The 21,015-nt window shown below is 28.0% G+C and overlaps 2 protein-coding genes across 2 annotated transcripts; both read left to right on the top strand.

The window, feature by feature from the left end:
* Positions 1-6,265: 6,265 nt before the first annotated feature.
* BDBG_18009 (uncharacterized protein) lies at positions 6,266-7,140 on the top strand (the record flags this gene model as incomplete). The annotated part of the gene is made up of 3 exons (XM_031725606.1): positions 6,266-6,606; positions 6,756-6,788; positions 7,020-7,140. Coding segments are annotated over 3 exons (494 nt in total), but the record flags the coding sequence as incomplete, so codon positions are not given.
* Positions 7,141-7,300: 160 nt separating this feature from the next.
* Positions 7,301-7,459, top strand: BDBG_18008 (uncharacterized protein; the record flags this gene model as incomplete). Its single annotated transcript, XM_031725605.1, has 1 exon — positions 7,301-7,459. A coding segment is annotated over one exon (158 nt), but the record flags the coding sequence as incomplete, so codon positions are not given.
* Positions 7,460-21,015: the final 13,556 nt, after the last annotated feature.

Raw genomic sequence — 21,015 nt, 5'->3', positions numbered from 1 at the left:
ACTCTGTCAGTAATTATGATAATGACTTCTTTTTCAGAGTATTTTATAAGTGTTGACAGAGATCTGTGTAAGATTCATAGTCTTATGAATATTATCTTCATGAATTCTATTATTATTAGAGAATATCAAGCTTCTGTTTCAAGCATTCAGTAAGATACTTTATTCAGATAGTCAGACAAGTTCTAATATAAGATTATAATTGAGATTATCAACTTGATATGTATAGATATCTTCATATTAATATTCTCTTATATCTATATTTAGTTTTACTATATAACAGATATAAACATCTTTCAGATCATTAAATTCTATGAGAAGTCAGAATTTTGATAAAGAGATACACTGAAGATTTTATCATTGCATAGTAACATAGATCACTGTCTATCATGGCTTTCATATTATACATGTTATCAATCACAGTAGATACAAGAATTACATTCATTGTTATCTTCTCTTCAAATTATTATTATCTGACCTCTTCAAGCTTCTGTTTATAAATTTGAATAGAAGCTAATCTTTTCTCTGTTTCACTGAGACATTCTCATAGTTATTCTCTGAATCTTGCTCTAATGTAACATAATTAGCACAGACAGACACTGATCTTTCTCTTGAGTGTGAAGACACATAGATTGATCAGCAGTTGAAAGCAATGTGTTCTAATCAGTTACAGTTAATGCACACTTTATATTAATATTAATTAGTGACTTCTTCAGAAGTGATTCTAGAGACTCAGAAGCCTGTTTAAACAGTGGAAACTCTTGCTTATATATAGATATTTGAATTTATTCAGTTCATGATCTCTGCATCATTATTCTTGAGTGTGAGTGTATAAGTGACTGAGATGTAACATCTTCTGTCACTGTTCTGTATACTCTTAAGCTTAATAAGATGATCATTCAATGTCTGAAGCTGTGTGCAGAAGTCTTCATAAGTCTGATCTTTGTCTACACTTACAAGAGTCTGTAAGAGTTTGAAAGTTAATGTCTTCTTAAGCATGTTAATCTTTATTTAATTCTTTCAAGATTGATCACCTGCTTCTAGAATCTTGATGTTAAAATCAGGAATAAATGTTATAAGAGAAGTGTTTCTCTGTCAAGTACTCTGTAATCAATCTAATACTTTCTGTTGCATGGCAGTGTCTTAGAACAGAATATCAAGATATTTCATAATATTATCAGATATTCATAATGCTAATTCACATGCTTTTATTCATGAATGAAACTTCTATTTCATGTGATTCTTCAATCTTTCATTGATATATCAATCTTGATTGATTAATGAACTGATGATATCTTCATCTACACTCAGTTTAATGAGCATTTCCATCCTTCATGATGAGTAGAGAGTGAGATCAAAACCATTAAAATATGTGAGAGTATCTAAGCATTCTTTCAGCACTTTTGTACTTAATTCTGTAGGTGTTGAAATTGCATGAGTTAATTATTGAATCTCTTTATATTGAAGTTATTGAGTCACATGCATGTCTGCTATCTGTTACTGTTATAATTTCAACATTGCTCAGAGTCACTGTGACATCATATCTATGCTCACATTTGAGGGTTTCATATTATCATTAGATATGATTATATCAATTATTGAATATATGATATCTGTGAAATCTGAAGAAGTGTAATTATATTCTCATATATCTGAGTGTCAGAACTCTCAGATCTTTTACTGATATTCTTTTATAAGATCTTATTCTCTTCATAATATCTTGTTACAGAGTCAGAGTAACTAGTGAGTAAGCTTTTATCTGAAGACTCAGTGTCTGCTTAACTGTTTAACTGTTTCTCTATTTCTTACACATCATTACATGTTCAGATATCTCTTGATAAATAATCATTTCTAATGAGAAGATAATGCATGAGTAATTGTTTTCTAATAAGAAGATGATGAATGTTTTTATAGTGTAAGAGATCTACATTGAATAGATTAGTATAATATTGATAGATCTTATATAACAAAGATAAAAATGTTAAAGAAGAAAAGAAAGACAAAGTGTGAGAATCAGCAATTAAGATGAATATTTATATGCATATGTGGTGATGTACGCGGTGGAGATTCAGGGCGGAAGAATATACACGCGTTTGTAGCAGCTGAGAATCAGTGATCAGAAATGACTGAGAATTGAAGCATACATTACGCGCATTCATAGCAGCCGAGGATCAGTGATCAGAAATGAAAGAATCTATGAAGTGTAATAGAATAGTCTATATGATTGATCAGGCGCAGCCTGCCACACTCTTAGAGAAATTAACAGCAAAGTCAATTACTACATCTTATCAGATTCTATCAGAAATATTAAGTGATTTCAGTAGGTCTTTTCTACAGTTCTTTTATAAGATGATAACAGAATAATAGTTACAGTTTTAAATGAAACATTTAATACTGTTTAATATCTTAGATCAGTAGAACTTTTAAGAGATTATTCAGTATAATTATTTATAATCTGAGTGACTGATAATATATAAATTATATATCTCTTACATTATTCAGATGTGTAAGAATTTAAAGTGAAGAACTCAATATTATTCATGAAATTGTAGAGTGTTATTATCATTAATTAAATATTCTGAGATATTAATTCTTATACATAGTTCTGAGAGAAATCAAGATGCTTCTTGATATACTGCTTCAGTGAGAGTCTGAAGAAGTTCATCAGTCTGAGCTACTATATATCACAGTTCATTCAGTATAGAAGAAGTGAAGATATCAGTATCAGTATCAGTTCAGAGAGAGAATGTTCTAATCAGAGAAGTATATATAATGTCATGAGTTATTCTATCTTAATCAATAAATATCTTCAGATCTAAGAGCTGACACTCTCAGTTCATTCAATATATATCTGTTACATTGAAAGATATATCTTGCTCTTATTATGAGAGAGTATCTATCATTGAGTTCTATCTATCAGATCAGTAGTGTATTTTAAAATGAAAGTAATTTAAGAACTCAGATTATCACATCTATTATTCAGTGAGTTTATAAGTTATTATAAAGTACTTGAAATTCTTATAATCTGTGATTATCTCAAATTCAGAGACACTTCAGAGTTCAGAGTCTCATTCTTCTAGATAGTATATAATTGTAAGAAGTTTCTTATCATAGATCTTATAGTTGTATTCAGTGAGACTCAGTTTCTTAGACATGAAGATGCATAATTGTAAGATATATTTATTATTATATTACAATATAGCTTTCTCTATAATATAGTTAGAGAAGTCAGCTTCAATAACTATTTTATAATCAAGATTAAATATCATTAGCAGAGAAGTGTTGATGAATATCTTCTTTATCTGTATGAATACAGCTTCAGTGTCTGCTAATTACTGAAATACTGAGTTCTTTCTAATGAGTTCTATAAGTAATCTTACAATATCTGAGAAGTTTTGTATAAATTACTGATAGAAGTTAGCAAATCTGATGAAGATTTGTACATCTTTCACAGTATATGAAGCTTCTCATTCAAGAATGACAGAGACTTTCTCAGAATTCATTCAAATTCTCTTATCAGCTTCTATGATAAAACCTAGATATTTGATACTCTTGACTTTAAAGTTATACTTATCAATATCTATTGATAGTTCTGCTTCTTATAATCATTGTAATATTCTTCACATATGTTCTTAATATTCTTTTCTGAACTCATTAGTAAAGATGAGAATGTTATTAAGATATACAGATACAAATTTATCAAAGAAATTTCAGAGTGTTCAGTTAATATACTTCTGAAATATACTGAGAGTATTGATTAGTTCAAAGAGTATAACTATTTATTCAAAGAGATTATAACATATTCAGAATACTGTAAGTCATTCATCTTCTTCAGTAATATGAATTTTAAGAAACATAGTGATGATATTTAATTTTATAAATCATTGAGCTTGTCTGATGAGAGCTAGAATTTCATTGATAAGAGATAAAGAATAGTGATTCTTCTTGATTAATCTGTTCAATTCTTAATGGTTCACACAGAATCAGAGTTCTTCACCTGATTTCTTTACAAAGAGAATAGAAGCTGCAGTGAAAGAGTTACTAATATATATAAATCTCTTATTCAACAGATTATTGAGTGTCTTCTGAAGAAGAAGAAGTTCATCTTGAGATATATTATAAAGAGAGTCTTATAATGACTCAGAGTTCTTATCATTCTTCTTTTCTAACTTAATACTGTGATCTACTACTGAGTCTTATAAGAGAGATATATTTATAATATTATCTTATTAGAAGATATCTAGATATTTGTGATATTATTAAGAGAGTTTTGTATAAGAATCTATTATTGTAGTACAGAATAACTTCTCTAGAGCTTTCTTAATATCAGTCAGACTGATAAAATAGATTATTATATAATTTTACTATCAGTGATCTTTTCAGTGACTTTCTTTTCAAAGTATTTTATAGATATTAACAGGGATCTGTGTCAGATTTATAGTCTTATGAATATTATCTTTATGAACTCTATCATTATTAGAGAATATTAAGCTTCTATTTTAAGTGTTTAATAAGATATCTTATTCAGATAGTCAAACAAGTTCTAATATAAGATTATAATCAAGATTATTAACTTTATATATGTAGATATCTTCATATTAATATTCTCTGACATCTATATTTAACTTCATTATGTAACAGATATAAATGTCTTTTAAGTTATTAAATTCTGCAAGAAGTCAGAATTTTAATAAGATAATACACTGAAGATTGTAATATCTTACAACTGAAGATTTAATCATTGTATAATGACATAGATCACTGTCTATCATGACTTTTATATTATACATATTATTGATTACAGTAGATATAAGAATCATGTTTATTATTATTTTCTCTTTAAATTATTATCATCTGATCTCTTTAAGCTTCTGTTTATGAATTTGAATAGAAGCTAATCTTTTCCCTGTTTCATTGAGATATTCTCATAGTTATCTTCTGAATCTTTCTTCAATGCAATGTGATTGATACAGACAGATATTGATTTATTCTTTGAGTGAGAAGATATATAGACTGATTAGCAGTTAAAAGTAATATATTCTAATCAGTTACAGTTGATATATACTTCTCATTGACATTGATCAGTGACTTCTTCAGAAGTGATCTCAGAAACTCAGAAGCTTATTCAGACAGTACAGACTCTTACTTGTATATAGATATTTAAGTTTACTCAATTCATGACATCTACATTGTCATTCTTTAATATAGATATATAAGTGACTGAAGTGTAACATCTTCTATCACTGTTCTGTATACTCTTGAGCTTGATAAGATAATCATTCAATATCTGAAGTTATATGCAGAAATCTTCATAAGTCTGGTCTTTGTCTACACTTATGAGAGTCTGTAAGAGTTTGAAAGTTAATGTCTTCTTGAGCATACTAATCTTCATTTAATTCTCTCAAGATTAATCATCTGCTTCTAGAATCTTGATGTCAAAGTCAGGAATGAATATTGTAAGAGAAGTGTTTCTCTGTCAGATACTCTGTAATCAATCTAATACTTTCTATTATATGACAGTGTGATTCAAAGGTTGCTTGAGTCAGTGTATGATTACAGGCATACACCGCCTTCTTATATACTGTACACTAAATTAATTAAGGGTCACTATGACCTCTTTACATTTGTAAGCAAGTTCAGAAGCAGCTGTGTTATTATCTGGCAGTTGTACATTTTTCTGAATCACCTTCTTTCTTACCAGATTTGATCATGCTCATGTGATCATGACATATACTCTAGCTTCATGCAGATTAGTGCATCACTAGTGTTCACAATTGTATAATCTATTTCTGATTTAGCTAGTATTCTGTATACACTCTTACAAAGAAACTTTCACTATATTATATTACTTATTCACTAACTTTTCTCATTCTTCAATCATCTTCTTTCTTATCATTATCATCAAATATCATTATCTCATTCAAGATTCCTGTCTCTTCTTTTATTCAACATCTTCTATCTGTTGTTCATCTATCACATTATACATATTTCTAGTGATGACACTCTGTTTTTATAACAAGTGTTCTCATAGTACTCATATCAGGCAGTTTATTAGCAGTAAGTGTAATATATTGTGAAATGTGATCAGAACTTGTTTCTCTTCTAATAATTATTAGAATATACTACTATGAATAACATATCTTCTTTATCTTCTTATATACTCTTAACTCTCTTTTCTTTAGCAGATATCTGATTATGTTTTCTGATTATATTTTCTGATTATTTTACATGTCTGCAGATACTGATATATTTGTTTTGATTTGTATAGAATCTTCATATATTAACAGATTCATATTCACTGATAATTGTGATCTCAATGTTGAATTATTGATTAAGAACTTGAGAGATATAATAATGAAGAAATTATCTATATTATATGTAATTAGATCTTTTATATCTCTCTCTGCTCTCTCTGTTTCTTTCTCTGTCACTTTCTCTCAATCTTTTACATCTGTCTCTGTGTCTGATTCTCTCACTCTCACTATCTCTGTTTCTGTAGCTCTTACTTTTACTACTTCTACTTTCTCTGCTTCTGTCATCTCTACTTTTATTATCAGCTCTCTTCATTTCAAGAAGATATTGTATAGACTTAATAAATCATATTTCTTAGTATACACTCTCATTCTTCTTACTGACTTCTAAAATAATTTATTATATGAAGACTGTATATAATACAACTATCTGAAGCTTAATGACAGACACTGATTATTATATTCATTTTAAATATTTATAATAAAATAATCATTTATTTATATCAGAGAATTATCTCTCTTCTCAACAGTGTTGAGATTGTAAGTTTTTTTCTTTTTCATCTTTTCTTTCTAACACTGATTTTTCTGTTCTTAAGAAAAATCATTATAAGTTTTATTATATATAAAGTTATGATATTTACAGATATCAAGAAACTTTTTACAACTGTAAAGTTTAATATTATAAGTATATCTACTCTAGTAAATTTCTTTAAGATAATAGATCTATATTAATCTATTCTCTAACATCTGTTATCTGACTTTATGATGCAGATAAAAGATATCTGTGTTTTCAGAAACAGAAATACAGATATCATACTCTTTTACATCTGCAGATATGAGGCTCATACATCTTATCTGAGATATTATCATGAGAATGAGCTGTTCACACACTGTATTCTACTTTCTGTATTTCTCTATGTCTCTCTCTCTCTTTCTGAGAAGCCTTGTATGTGTTGTAATTGTATATATAACTCTAAGATCAGTGAGTGTTCATTCAGTAACTGTTCTTATCTCTTATTTTACAGTTTTTATACACTAATAATGATTCTTAGTTGCTTCAGTATCAGAGATCATTCTAATCAAAGATAATTACACTGCTGAGACTACTTTCTCTCACTCTCAAGCTTCTCTCATCACTTTCTCTTTCTTCTCTGCAGAGAAGGTTATGCATACATCAGATTATAAGCATTCAATCTCAGATAACTTTCACTGTTATTCATTCAGTTCTGTGCTCTCTTCTTCTTTTATTTCTTCTGTCTTCATTTCTTCTGTCTTGACTTCTGATCCTGCAGATTTCACACTCTTCTTCAATTTTTCTATGTGTACATGTACACATTTCTATATTGATATTTCAGTCAATCTTGCAATAAATGATATTAATGTCATACACAGAGTGATAGAGAAATCAGAGATATATACAGTGTTATTACAAGAGCAGCTTACAGCTCTTGAATCTTTTACAGATCTTGAGTTTTAAGATTTTCTTTATTTTTAATGTTTTTCAGGTGATGTGATGTTGAAAATAGATTAAATATATAACATATGAAAATGAATGAGATATGTATAATAATATTTGTCTTTTACAGCTGACTCTTACAATTGATGATTAATTTATTATTTCTTTTCTTTTCTTATACTTTTTCTTTATCTATTAGTTACTACTCTTATACAATCTCTATATAATACAGTATTCAGTGACTAGATTCAGTAGCTTTCATCTTTTATAATTCTGTCTTATACATTATTCTATCTCTCTTCACCTGCTCAGACTATTACAGTGAATAGCTTATTAAAACTAATCTTATCTGATCTCTGAGCATTCTCAAAGATTAAGATAGCTTAATCTCATGTATCTGCAGATGTTTCAGATACTTCATTCTCTATTATCTCTATAATTGAACTGATGTAAACAGTTAAATTCAACTCTGAATTTCTTTTTCTTCTATAATCTGATTTATGTGTAAGTCTGCTGCTCTGAGACTGCTCTTTATCATATTGCACTCACTATTTATAGTACATTATTATATAATCAGCTACAGTCTTATCACTTATTAAAGTATGATATTTATCTAATTTCTTCATTTCTTCTCATTCTTTTCTTATAATTGTGAAAAGATTGAAATAAGTGAGATTATCTGATTTATAAGTATCTATGATTTCTCTTACTTTATAAGACTTTTCAATTATAAGTCTCTTCTTTTTCAACACTGATAATAGTGCTGTGAATAATCATAATTCACTCAGATCTTGTATCTTTACTTTTATAAGATATGAATCATTTATTAAGTTATATAAGATCTGTTTCTCTGATTCTTTCAATACATATATTCTCAGAGAATGTGATTTGAGTATTTTATATAGTTTACATCATCTAGATTGAAACTTCTCAGAACTCTCATTATATATAAGAACTCATATTTTTATCTTGAGACTCAATTTCTTAACTAGTGAGTCTTGTATTCTTTTCAATTGAATTGCTCAGTTCAGAAGTAACTTATTAGCTTTTACATGTGTATAACTAATCTCTTTCAATCTTAGTTTCATATCTGTGACTGTTATATCTGTAACTGTTGTTTCTGCTGTATCTGCAATCACTGTTCTCTTCTCTACCTTTTTCAAAGTATTCTTCAGAATGCGTAGATGCAATTCATATAATAGATAGAATGATAAACACTTGAAGACTATATGCTGTTAAATTTGTGTGACTAATAGCATCTGATCAAGATATTCATCTCATAATCTTGTAGACTTACTCACTAGATATTTCATCAGTATATTACTCAGGATTTCATTCAAACATTTCATCTTCTCATTTATTCATGAATGATATAATGTTATTCTACAATGTCTTGTCTGTAACTGATTTGTGAAATACCTTATCACTTCTTCTATAAGATTCACATCATTATCAGTTAGAATCTTGTATAGTATTTCATAGATAACATAGATCTTATTATATAGAAACTTTATCACTATCATCTCTGTCATCTCTGAAACTGCTTTTACAATTGATCAGTCAGTAGTGTAGTCAATAGCAGTGATTATTTAACAATTTTCATTTGATATTCACAGTACTATGTCTATGAGATTCATCTCTTATTATTTGAACAGTTGTATCATACATTTCATCTGATATTACACTTTCTCACATTCTAATTCTTTCTTAGATTCTTTCACAATCTGATAATTCAGACACTTATGAGTGTACATCTGAATGTTCTCAGTCATGCTTAGCTGGTACACTCTTGATTCAAGTATACTCATAAGTTCAGAGCTTTCTAAGTGACTGAATTCCTTGTGTATACAAGTTATGAAGTCACATCTAAATAAATGTTTCAGATAGAGAGCTTTCACATATTATAGATTACAGTAAAGTACAATATTATTTTTCAATTTCTTCAGTTTAAAGTTCAGAAGTATCTCTTCTATCACTTTCATAAAATGCTTATTATCTGATATCTTATCATTCTCTAAGTGAGAGATTATTGTATTCACTTATTCTGATTTCTTGCATTCTCTCAGTGTGTTTAATACAAACTTTTCTTATATCTCATTCACAGAACTCTCACTCATGAAATCAGATCTGTAACTGATTGTATCAGATATCACAGTGTTCAATTTCTTTCAGTATTTGATATGAAGATTGTATACTTATAACTCTGAGATCTAACATGCTAAGTGTTTGAAAGGTTTTATTATTAATTATAGATATATAAGGCTTTTGTAATCTGTGATCACTGTTATTGTATACTCATTGTTAATATATCTATCTTATAATATCAGTGTGTGCTTGATCACTAGCAATTTCTTTTCATACACTGAGTAATTGAGCTCAGTACCTGATAGTTTTCCATCATCATATATCACTGAGTGCAGCTTGTTATTCTTACTCATCTGTAGAAGAATATCTCTGATAGCTCATTCAGATGCATTCATTTCAATATAGAAAGATTTATTATAATCTGATTGAATAAGCACTGAGAATATTATTACATATTTTCTCAGTGTGAGAAAAGCCTCTTCACACACAGTATTTCAGATGATTAACTGAAACTTCTTCTTTCACAGATTAGCATTCATTTCTCTTAAGAGATCTGAGAGTGATGCAGCTATTCATATGAAATTCTTGATAAATCTGTAGTAATATGAGACTAACTTAAGAAACTGTTGTATATAATATACATTTCTCAGTCACAGCTAATTCACTATAACATTTAATTTCTTCAGAATAAGGTGTATACAGTCATCACTCACTACATATTCTATAAACTTCAACTCTTCTGTTTTAAACACACACTTTATTAATTTAATATAGAGCTTATACTCTGTCAGAGTTATAAGCACTTTATTAAAATACTTCAGATAGTCATTATATGAGTTTAAGAAGACTAGAATGTCATTCAGATATATAAGACATGAGGTTTCATTCTATTTATAAAGAATCATATTCATCATTGTTTGAAAGAAAACAGATATATTTATCAGATCAAATAGTATTATCAGAAATTCAAACTTCTTTCATTACATATTAAACACAGTTCACAGTACTGATAGTTTCTCTACACAGATCTGTCAGTATTCTGAGAGAAGATTAATCTTCAATAGATATCAGGTGTTTTCAATTATATTCAATCATTATTGAATCTGTGACAGTGAATATTCATTCTTGATTATAAGCTTGTTAAGTGCTCTATAATTAATACATATTCATCACTTCTCACCTGCCTTTTTCATAAATAGAACTGAAAAGCCTCACACACTTAATGAGAATCATATAAGATCACATTCTAGAAGGTCTGTAATCTGATACTTCTGTTCTTCAGAATGTATTTATGACAGAGAGTATGCATTCTGATTGACTGGTTTCATGTTTCTCATGTCAATCTCATGTATAAATCCTTGTTTCAGCAGCAATTTCAGTGAAAGATCTATTCAGAAGATCTTTTCATACTTCTTTAGAAGTTTCTTCATATACTTATTCTTCTGTATATTATTTATCTTGATTTTCTCTGCTTTCAGATTCTGTATGATATACAGAATACTTTCAGATAAGGTCTTATAAATCATTCTTCTTACTTATTAATGCATAAGTAGATTTAATTCTTCTATATCAGAGATATGAAATGTCCTTCTCATATCAGTTAATAGAATTGTATGAACTGTTTTCTTTCTATCAGTTAACTGTATATGATATGTACATCATTGAATCTGCAGATTGAATCTTTGAAATCAATCAAGTTTAAGAATAAGATTATATTTCATGTTCTACAGCTCTCATGCTTAAATATAGCAAGATTATTCTCTGAAGTATAAGAAAACTCTTACTCTTACAGATGATATTAAATATCAGTTATCAGACAATCTTATACATCAGGGATTCTTCACTCAGTGAATCTCTTTCAGTCTTCAGATTATATAATTATTAATATATTATATAGAAGCTTCTATGTTCATTAACACTTTTACAGTCATCTCTTGATTCTTATTCAAGTGCTCTTTATACATTAACATTTCAGGTCTCAAGGTATTGAGATAAGTATCTGCTTCATTCTCACTCACATCTTATTCAGAAGCCTGCTTTCTCTTGATATTTACAGAATTTAGAGAGTCATCTAACACAGACATCTCTTTCACTTGAAAGACTTTTCATAGAATATCAGTGAGTGTCTTCAAGCTCACTGATTCTGCTAGTTTTTTAACTCTCTTATTTCTCTTGACTGCACATGTTATATGCAATTCTTTATATCATGATTTTAACATTCACAGTTAAAGCAAGCTCAATGCTTATGATATCAAGATTTTCACTTAGAAAATCTCTTTTTCAAGAGATTCAGTGCTTTAGTGATAGCATTTGAATCTAGATTCATTATATTCAGATGTGTAACTTGTATTATAGAAGTCTGATTACTCATTCTTCACTGAGATATACTCAATTGCAGTATTTTCTATTATAATTGACTCACTTGTTTTCATATAATGAGAATATTATATACTTCTTTCATTATATCTGATTACAAGGTTAAGCATTTTCATTTCACTCTCAACTCAGATATAAGACTATGAATGAAGATCTGTAAATAGAAAGATATTAAAAGCTCTTCATTTAATACAAGATAGTATAAGCTGAAGTGTATGAAGTATAATATAAGATTACTCACTTATCTACACTCAGTGAAGCATTCATAACACTTGTCTTATACATTCACTTTCTCAAAGTTGTGCAAGATTCATTTGAAAAACTCATTTCATATTCATGAGAATGAATATCATTATTATTATTATTATTATTCTTCAATTATAGATGTATGCAGTCAGAGACTATGACATCTACCTGAGAACTTTTAGTTCTCAGGGTTTTTCCTATATCTGTAAAGTTAACTATTATACATTCATCAATTTCAGATATGCAAAATCAGAAAATTCCAGCCTAGAATACAAAAACTGTTTATAAATTGCAGTGTTTTAACATCTTCTGATACTTTGAAATCATTTGACAATATCATGACAAAGGAAAAGAGAACACAGTCTTAAAGATAGACATATTAAATAGATAGATAGAAAGGAATTGAAAGAAAAAGATAAAGTAAAGAGAGACTGTAATAAAACAAATTATTAAAAGATAGTATATAGCTGTTTTAACAGACTATATCTGATCAATTTCCTCTTCTTCATATTCAGATATTTCTGAATTTAGCCATTTTCTTGTAGCTGCTTGAGTTTCTGATAGAAAGTCTATTAAGTATTTAATTCCTGTCTCAGTTGAGAATAAGAATCTTATATTTAATTGATTTAGATCATACTTCTCTTTCAATCTGGCTCTGAGACTATTGTCTAATGCACAGTGCATTACAATATGCTCAGAATTCTTATTTACATTGCAGAATAAGCATTCTATTGAGTCAAATCTATCATCAAATTGTTGTATATAAGATTTGAAATAGCCAGTTCTAGTTTCAGCTGTATTATAGATGAGAATATTTTCTTTTTACATTTAATTGAACAAGATTTTCACTGGGATTTTGTTTCAAATCTTGAATAATGTATACTCTTCTTCTGTTTCTGTCAGCTTTCATTTCACTTATCTAAATAAGATTCTTTTATTTTTCTCTTTATAAAAGATTAGAATATAATTTTTTAAATAGATCTGCTTAATTCTGCATTCTTTTTTACAGCTGAATCAGCTAATTCATTATCATGAATATTCATATGAGTAGGAACTTAGTGTAGATGAATTATCAGCTTTAATATTCTTCTCTTTTGAATTTTTAAAACAGAGTTTAAGATCAGTTCAAGATTCATTTGATCATTATAAATCTGACTATTTCTAAGTCTTTTTAAAGCAGCTTGACTATTAGAGAATATTCATATCTCTTTCAAACTATTTCCTCTTTTATGAGATTTTATTTCAATGAGTTTGAAAGCTTTTACTATTACAAATAGTTCAGCATCAAAGACTTCAGATTCACAGCCTAAATTTCAGAAATCTGAGATAAAATTGATATTATCTTCAGTATAAGCAATGCCTGCACTAATCTATTCAAATTCTCATTTTTTGAGTCATCTGAATAAATCAGAATAGAGTCTTTTATATTGATTGTAGAAATTCTCTTCAAATGCTGTTCATACTCTTTTTCTTTAGATAGTTCACTTATTTACAAGTCTATAAGAGATTCAAGCTTTTCTCTCCAGAAAGATAACTTCTCATGATCAACTTTTTCAATATTTAAAGAAGAAAATTGATTTTTAATCAGAGAGCATAGTCTGTACAGTTGAGAAGGCATTTTCTTTGAAGAATTATTTTCATTTCAATCAAGAAATCTATTCTAATCCAGTTCATTTCCAGAGTTAATTGATGAAAATAAAGAAGAGACTCTTTCTCTGATTATATGATTTGAGTTCATCTTTATAACTCTCAGAGCATAGTTCATACAGGTCTTTTCAAATCTAATAGCAGGAGAAGGAATTGAAGCTTCAATTTCCATTGCTTTAATAGAAGATGATTTGAATACTCTTAGAATTCTTCTCAAGGCTCTGTTTTGCAGACTTTGAAGAGAATGAATATCACTCTGAGTCTGTAAGATTCATCTTTTCATCAGTTATTTATAATGACTTTACTTTTCTATGTAGAAATGCAGCAGATCTTAAGACTTGTTGAAATTCTGTTAACTATCTGTCTGTGAGTTCACATTCAATCTAATAATATAATTACATTTAACTTAGTCAGCTGATTGCAGCATTATTTTTTCAGTCATTATTAAAGCTTGATGACTCTGACAGATCTCTCAGCTTAATATATCTTATGCTCAGATTCTCATTCTACACAGTAATCTCAGATGATGTGTACACTTCTGATGAGATTGTGAACAATTGTAGTAAGATCTTTAGGTTCAGTGCAGTCATCTGTCTGTATAAATGTTTGATCTCTCACTGCAGATCTATGACCTGGTTTTCTCTATTCTTATTGATAATAGTGATTGCATCAGTGAAGCTCTTCATAGTGAATACTTGATTCACAGTGAATACTAATTATTGCTTAGCTTTAACCTCAGTCTGCTACTGTATATACAAGGCCTCAATCTTGTTTAGAATTCTCATACTTATACAGAGTTTCACTTTCAGTTCAGTAGTCTCAGTTACTTTTCTTACTGCTTTGAGTAAACTCTCTGAGAGGTTTTACATATCTTCCAGTTCAGATAGCAGAGAAGAGTGTTTGTATTGACTAGAAAAGATATTTATTTCAGTGATTTCTCATTAATCATACAATGTCTATCATTATATCATTATATTGTTATATGATTTCTGATTTTTATTTTCTGTTATCATCATACAACTTTAATAATGATTATTCTTCTTTTTATTCTTTTTTTGAGTAGAGAGTAAACTTCTTTGAATCTGATTCACTGCTCTCATTCTCTTTCTCACATCTCATCTGTTCATATACATAATATTTATCTGAGTGTGAAGTTTTTCTTTAATAAGCAGAGCAGTATCAATCAGATGCTCTTTCACTCATCACTTCTTTATACACTATCTTTTAAGGCATTTTAGAATCACACTGACATGATAACTACAAATTACTTTATAGATAGAATTATCACACTCTGAAGAAGTCTGCACTTCTCACCAGTTTTTAGACATACTATCAGATGTGATTCAAAGATTGCTTAAGTCAGCATACAATTACAGGCGTACGCTGGCTTCTTATATACTGTACACTAAATTAATTGGTGATTGCTATGGCCTCTTTACATTCATAAGCAAGTTCAGAAGCGGCTGTGTTATTATCCAGTGATTGTATGTTCTTCTGAACCACAACAGTGTCTCAGAACAGAATATCAAGATATTTAATAATATTATCAGATATTTGCAATGCTGATTCACATGCTTTCATTTATGAATAAAACTTCTGTTTTATATGATCTCTCAACTGTTCATTAATATATCAATCTTGATTGATTAGTAAACTGATAATGTCTTCATCTATACTTAGTTTCATGAGCATTTTCAATCTTCATGATGAGTAGAGAGTGAGATCAGAAGTATTGAAATATGTGAAGACATCTAAGTATTTCTTCAGTATTTACATTGTGTTTATATTTAATTCTATCAGTGTTGAGATTGTCTGTGCAGGAATTTCTAGTTGAGATAATTATTGAATTTTCTTGTATTGATGTTGTTAAATTATATGCATATCAGCTATCTGTTACTGTTGTAATTTTAACATTACTTAGAATCACTGTGATATTATATCTATACTTATATTCAAGAGTTCTTTCATATTATCATTAGATATGATTATATTGATTATTAAATATATGATATCTGTGAAATCAGAAGAAGTGTAATTATATAAATATCTTATATATCTGTGATATCAGAACTCTCAGATCTTTCACTGATATTCTCTTTATAAGATTTTACTTTCTTTATAAGTTCTTATTACAGAGTTAGAATAACTGATAAATAAGCTTCTATCTGAAGACTTAATATCTGCTTAACTATTTAACTATTTCTCTATTTCTTATATATTATTATGTACTTGAATATCTCAGTGAGTAATCATTTTTAATAAGAAGATAATGAATGTTTTTCTAGTATAAGAGACCTACATCAAATAGATCAGTATAATATATAGGTTTTATATAACAAAGAGAAAAACATTAGAGAAGAAAAGAAAGAGAAGATGTGAAAATCAGTGATCAGAGTGAATATTTATACATGTATATAATGATGTACATGATGAAACTTCAGAGTGAAAGAATAGAAGTTTTTATACATGATGAAGCTTCAGAGTAAAAGAATAGAAATTCTGTAGATTTTCAGCTGAGAATCAGTAACCGAGAATCAGAGCAGTAGGAATCTGTGAAGTGTAACAGAATAGTCTATATAATTGATCAGGTGCAGCCCGCCACAATAGTGATCTCTGTGTGTAGAAGAAGATCATGTCAATCATCTCATAAATAATTACAGAACTTACAAAGATAATTCTTTACAGTCTGAATTGTCTGTTCTAATACACTATCAGTCTCAGAGTGATAGACAGTTGACAAACAGTGTATAATCTTAAGAACTTGACAGATTCTTGTTCAGAGAGTACTCATGAATTGACAGTCTTAATTTAATACTATAGATCTCAGCAATTCATGCATCTGATAGAATGAGCTCTGTAGAAAGACTTTAGCAACTTGTTCAGTATTTATCTTATGACAGACTGTGCCTGATCAATCATATAGACTATTCTGTTACACTTCATAGATTTCTATCACTCTGATTCTCAGTCTCTGATTCTTGGCTGAAAATCTACAGAATTTCTATTCTTTCACTCTGAAGCTTTACTGCATATAAAAACCTCTATTCTTCCACTCTGAAGTTCCACTGTGTACACTACTGTGTATGTGTATAAATATTCACTCTGATCACTGATTTTCACACTTTCTCTTTCTTTTCTTCTCTAATGTTTTTCATTTTATTATATAATATCTATAAATATTATACTGATCTATTCAGTGTAGATCTCTTATACTTGAAAAATATTCATTATCATCTTATTAGAAATAATTACTCACTGTGATATCTGAATATGTAATAATGTATAAGAAATAGAGAAATAGTTAAATAGTTAAATAGATATTAAGTTCTTAAATAGAAGCTTGTTCATCAGTGACTCTGACTCTATAATAAGATCTTATAAAGAGAGTAAGATCTTATAAAGAGAATATCAGTAAAAGACTCAAGAGTTCTGATATCACAGATGTATGAGATATTTATATAATTATACTTCTTCTGATTTCACAGATATCATATAGTCAATGATTGATATAATGTTATCTAATAATAATATGAGAGAACTCTTGAACATGAGTATAGATATAATATCACAGTGACTCTAAGTAATGTTGAAATTATAACAGTAACAGATAGCTGATATACATATAACTTAACAACTTCAATATAAGAAAATTAAATAATTAATTCAATAAGAAACTCATGCAATTTCAATATCTACAGAATCAAATATAAAAGCACTGAAAGAATGCATAGATTAGATGCTTCTACACATTTAAATACTTCTGATCTCACTCTCTACTCATCATAGAGAATGAAAATGCTTATAAAACTAAGTGTGAATAAAGATGTCATCAGTTCACTAATTAATCAAGATTGATATATCAATGAATAATTGAAGAATCACATAAAATAGAAGTTTCATTCATGAATGAAAGCATATGAATCAGTGTTGTAAATATCTGATAATATTATTAAATATCTTGATATTCTGTTCTGAGACACTGTCATGCAACAGAAAGTGTTAGATTAATTACAGAGTATTCAACAGAGAAATACTTCTCTTACAATATTCATCTCTGACTTCAACATCAAGATCTTAGAAGTAGGTGATCAATCTTGAGAGAATTGAATGAAGATTAGTATACTCAAGAAGACATTAACTTTTGAACTCTTACAGACTCTTATAAGTGTAGATAAAGACCTAACTTATAAAGAGTTCTGCACACAGCTCTGAATATTGAATGATTATCTTATCAAGCTCAAGAGTATATAGAACAGTGATAGAAGATATTACATTCACATACTTATACTAAGAAATAACTCAGTCACTCATACATCTATGCTAAGAAACAATAATAATGATACAGATGCTATAAACTGAGTAGACTTGAATATCTATATATAAGCAAGAGTCTTCACTGTCTGAACAGGCTTCTGAGTCTTTGAGATCACTTCTGAAGAAGTCACTGATTGATGTTAATAAGAAGTGTATATCAACTGTAACTGATTGAGACATATTACTTACAACTATTAATCAGTCTATATATCTTCTCACTCAAAGAATGAATCAGTGTCTGTCAGGGTCAATCATGTTACATTAGAGAAGAATTCAGAAGATAACTATAAGAATGCTCTGATGAAATAGAGAAAAGATTAGCTTCTATTCAAATTTGCAAGCAGAAGCTTGAAGAGATTATTATTATTATTCTTCTTCAATTATAGATGTATACAGTCAGAGACTATGACATCTACCTGAGAACTTTTAGTTGTCAGGGTTTTTTCTATATCTATAAAGTTAACTATTATATATTCATCAATTTCAGATATGCAAAATCAGAAAATTCCAGCTCAGAATACAAAAACTGTTTATAAATTACAGTATTTTAATATCTTCTGATACTTTGAAATCATTTAATAATATCATGACAAAAGAAAAGGGAACACAGTCTTAAAGATAGACATATTAAATAGACAGATAGAAAAGAATAGAAAGAAAAAAGTAAAGTAAAGAGAGACTGTAATAAAACAAATTATCAAAATATAGTATATAGCTGTTTTAACAGACTATATCTGATCAATTTCCTTCTTTTTATATTTAGATATTTCTGAATTTAGTCATTTTCTTATAGCTGCTTGAGTTTCTGATAAAAAGTCTATTAAGTATTTAATTTCTGTCTCAGTTGAGAATAAGAATCTCATATTTAATTGATTTAGATTATACTTCTCTTTCAATCTGACTCTGAGACTATTGTATAATACATAGTGTATTATAATATACTCAGAATTCTCATTTACATTGCAGAATAAGTATTCTATTGAATCAAATCTATCATCAAATCTTTATATATAAGATTTGAAATAGTTATGTCTCAGTTTCAGTTGTATTATAGATGAGAATATTTTCTTTTTACATTTAATTAAATAAGATTTTCACTTGAGTTTTATTTTAAATCTTGAATAATATATACTCTTCTTTTATTTCTATCAGCTTTCATTTCACTTATCTAAATAAGATTCTTTTATCTTTCTCTTTATAAAAGATCAGAATATAATTCTTTGAATATATCTGCTTAATTCTGAACTCTTTTTTACAGCTGAGTCAGTCAATTCATTATTATAAATATTTATATAAGCAGAAACTCAGTGTAGATGAATTATCAGCTTTAATATTCTTCTCTTTTAAATTTTCAAAATAGAGTTTAAAATCAGTTCAAGATTCATTTGATTATTATAAATCTGACTATTTCTAAGTCTTTTTAAAGCAGCTTAATTATTAGAGAATATTTATATCTTTTTTAAACTATTTTCTCTTTTATAAGATTTTATTTTAATGAGTTTGAAAGCTTTCACTATTATAAATAGTTCAGTATCAAAGACTTCAGATTCACAGTCTAGATTTCAGAAATCTGAGATAAAATTAATATTATCTTCAGTATAAGCAATATCTGTATTTAATCTATTCAAATTTTTATTTTTTAAGTTATCTGAATAAATTAGAATAGAGTCTTCTATATTGATTATAGAAATTCTCTTTAAATACTGTTCATATTCTTTCTCTTTAGATAGTTCACTTATTTGTAAGTCTATAAGAGATTCAAGCTTTTCTCTTTAGAGAGATAACTTCTCATGATCAACTTTTTCAATATTTAAAGAAGAAAATTGATTTTTAATCAGTGAGTATAGTCTGTACAGTTGAGAAGACATTTTCTTTGAAGAATTATTTTTATTTCAATCAAGAAATCTATTTCAATCCAGTTCATTTTCAGAGTTAACTGATGAAAATGAGAAAGAGACTCTTTCTCTGATTATATAATTTGAGCTCATCTTTATAACTCTCAGAGTATAGTTCATACAGGCCATTTCAAATCTAATAGTGAGAGAAGAAATTAAAGCTTCAATTTTCATTACTTTAATAGAAGATGATTTGAATGCTTTCAGAATTCTTCTTAAAGCTCTGTTTTACAGACTTTGAAAAAGTTCAGTGAAATTTTCTTGATTATTTCATCAAACTTAAACTTCATAATCAGCTACTGAGATAATACAGACTATATATAACTGTCTCATAGTCTGAAAGAATAGATCTCTCTCTGTATTTAATAGTCTGATTATGTTGTTTAATAGTCTTTCTGTCTTGATAGTTCTTTATTGAATATGATATTTAAAATTCAACTTAAAGTTTAATCATACTTCTAATTATTTAACATTTAAACTGAGTTTAATCTCTCTATTTAAAAGAGTTAGAGATAGTTCTTTCTCATTGAATCTAGAAAAGAAATGAATTAACTCAGTTTTATTTATATTAAATTAAATAAAGATTTTCTTTACTACTTCTTCAATTACTTTTAACTTCTCTCTGATTATTTTTGAGCTGTAGACTAGACTAATATTATTCATATAACTCAGAGATTACACTATTTTCATATCTCTATTTTTAAATAGATTTACAGTGTATATTATAAATAAGATGAGTGAGATTGAA

This window comes from Blastomyces gilchristii (assembly GCF_000003855.2).
Source record: "Blastomyces gilchristii SLH14081 genomic scaffold supercont1.42, whole genome shotgun sequence".
In the NCBI taxonomy this organism is placed as follows: domain Eukaryota; kingdom Fungi; phylum Ascomycota; class Eurotiomycetes; order Onygenales; family Ajellomycetaceae; genus Blastomyces; species Blastomyces gilchristii.
This window is presented reverse-complemented; position numbering and strand designations above follow the sequence as displayed.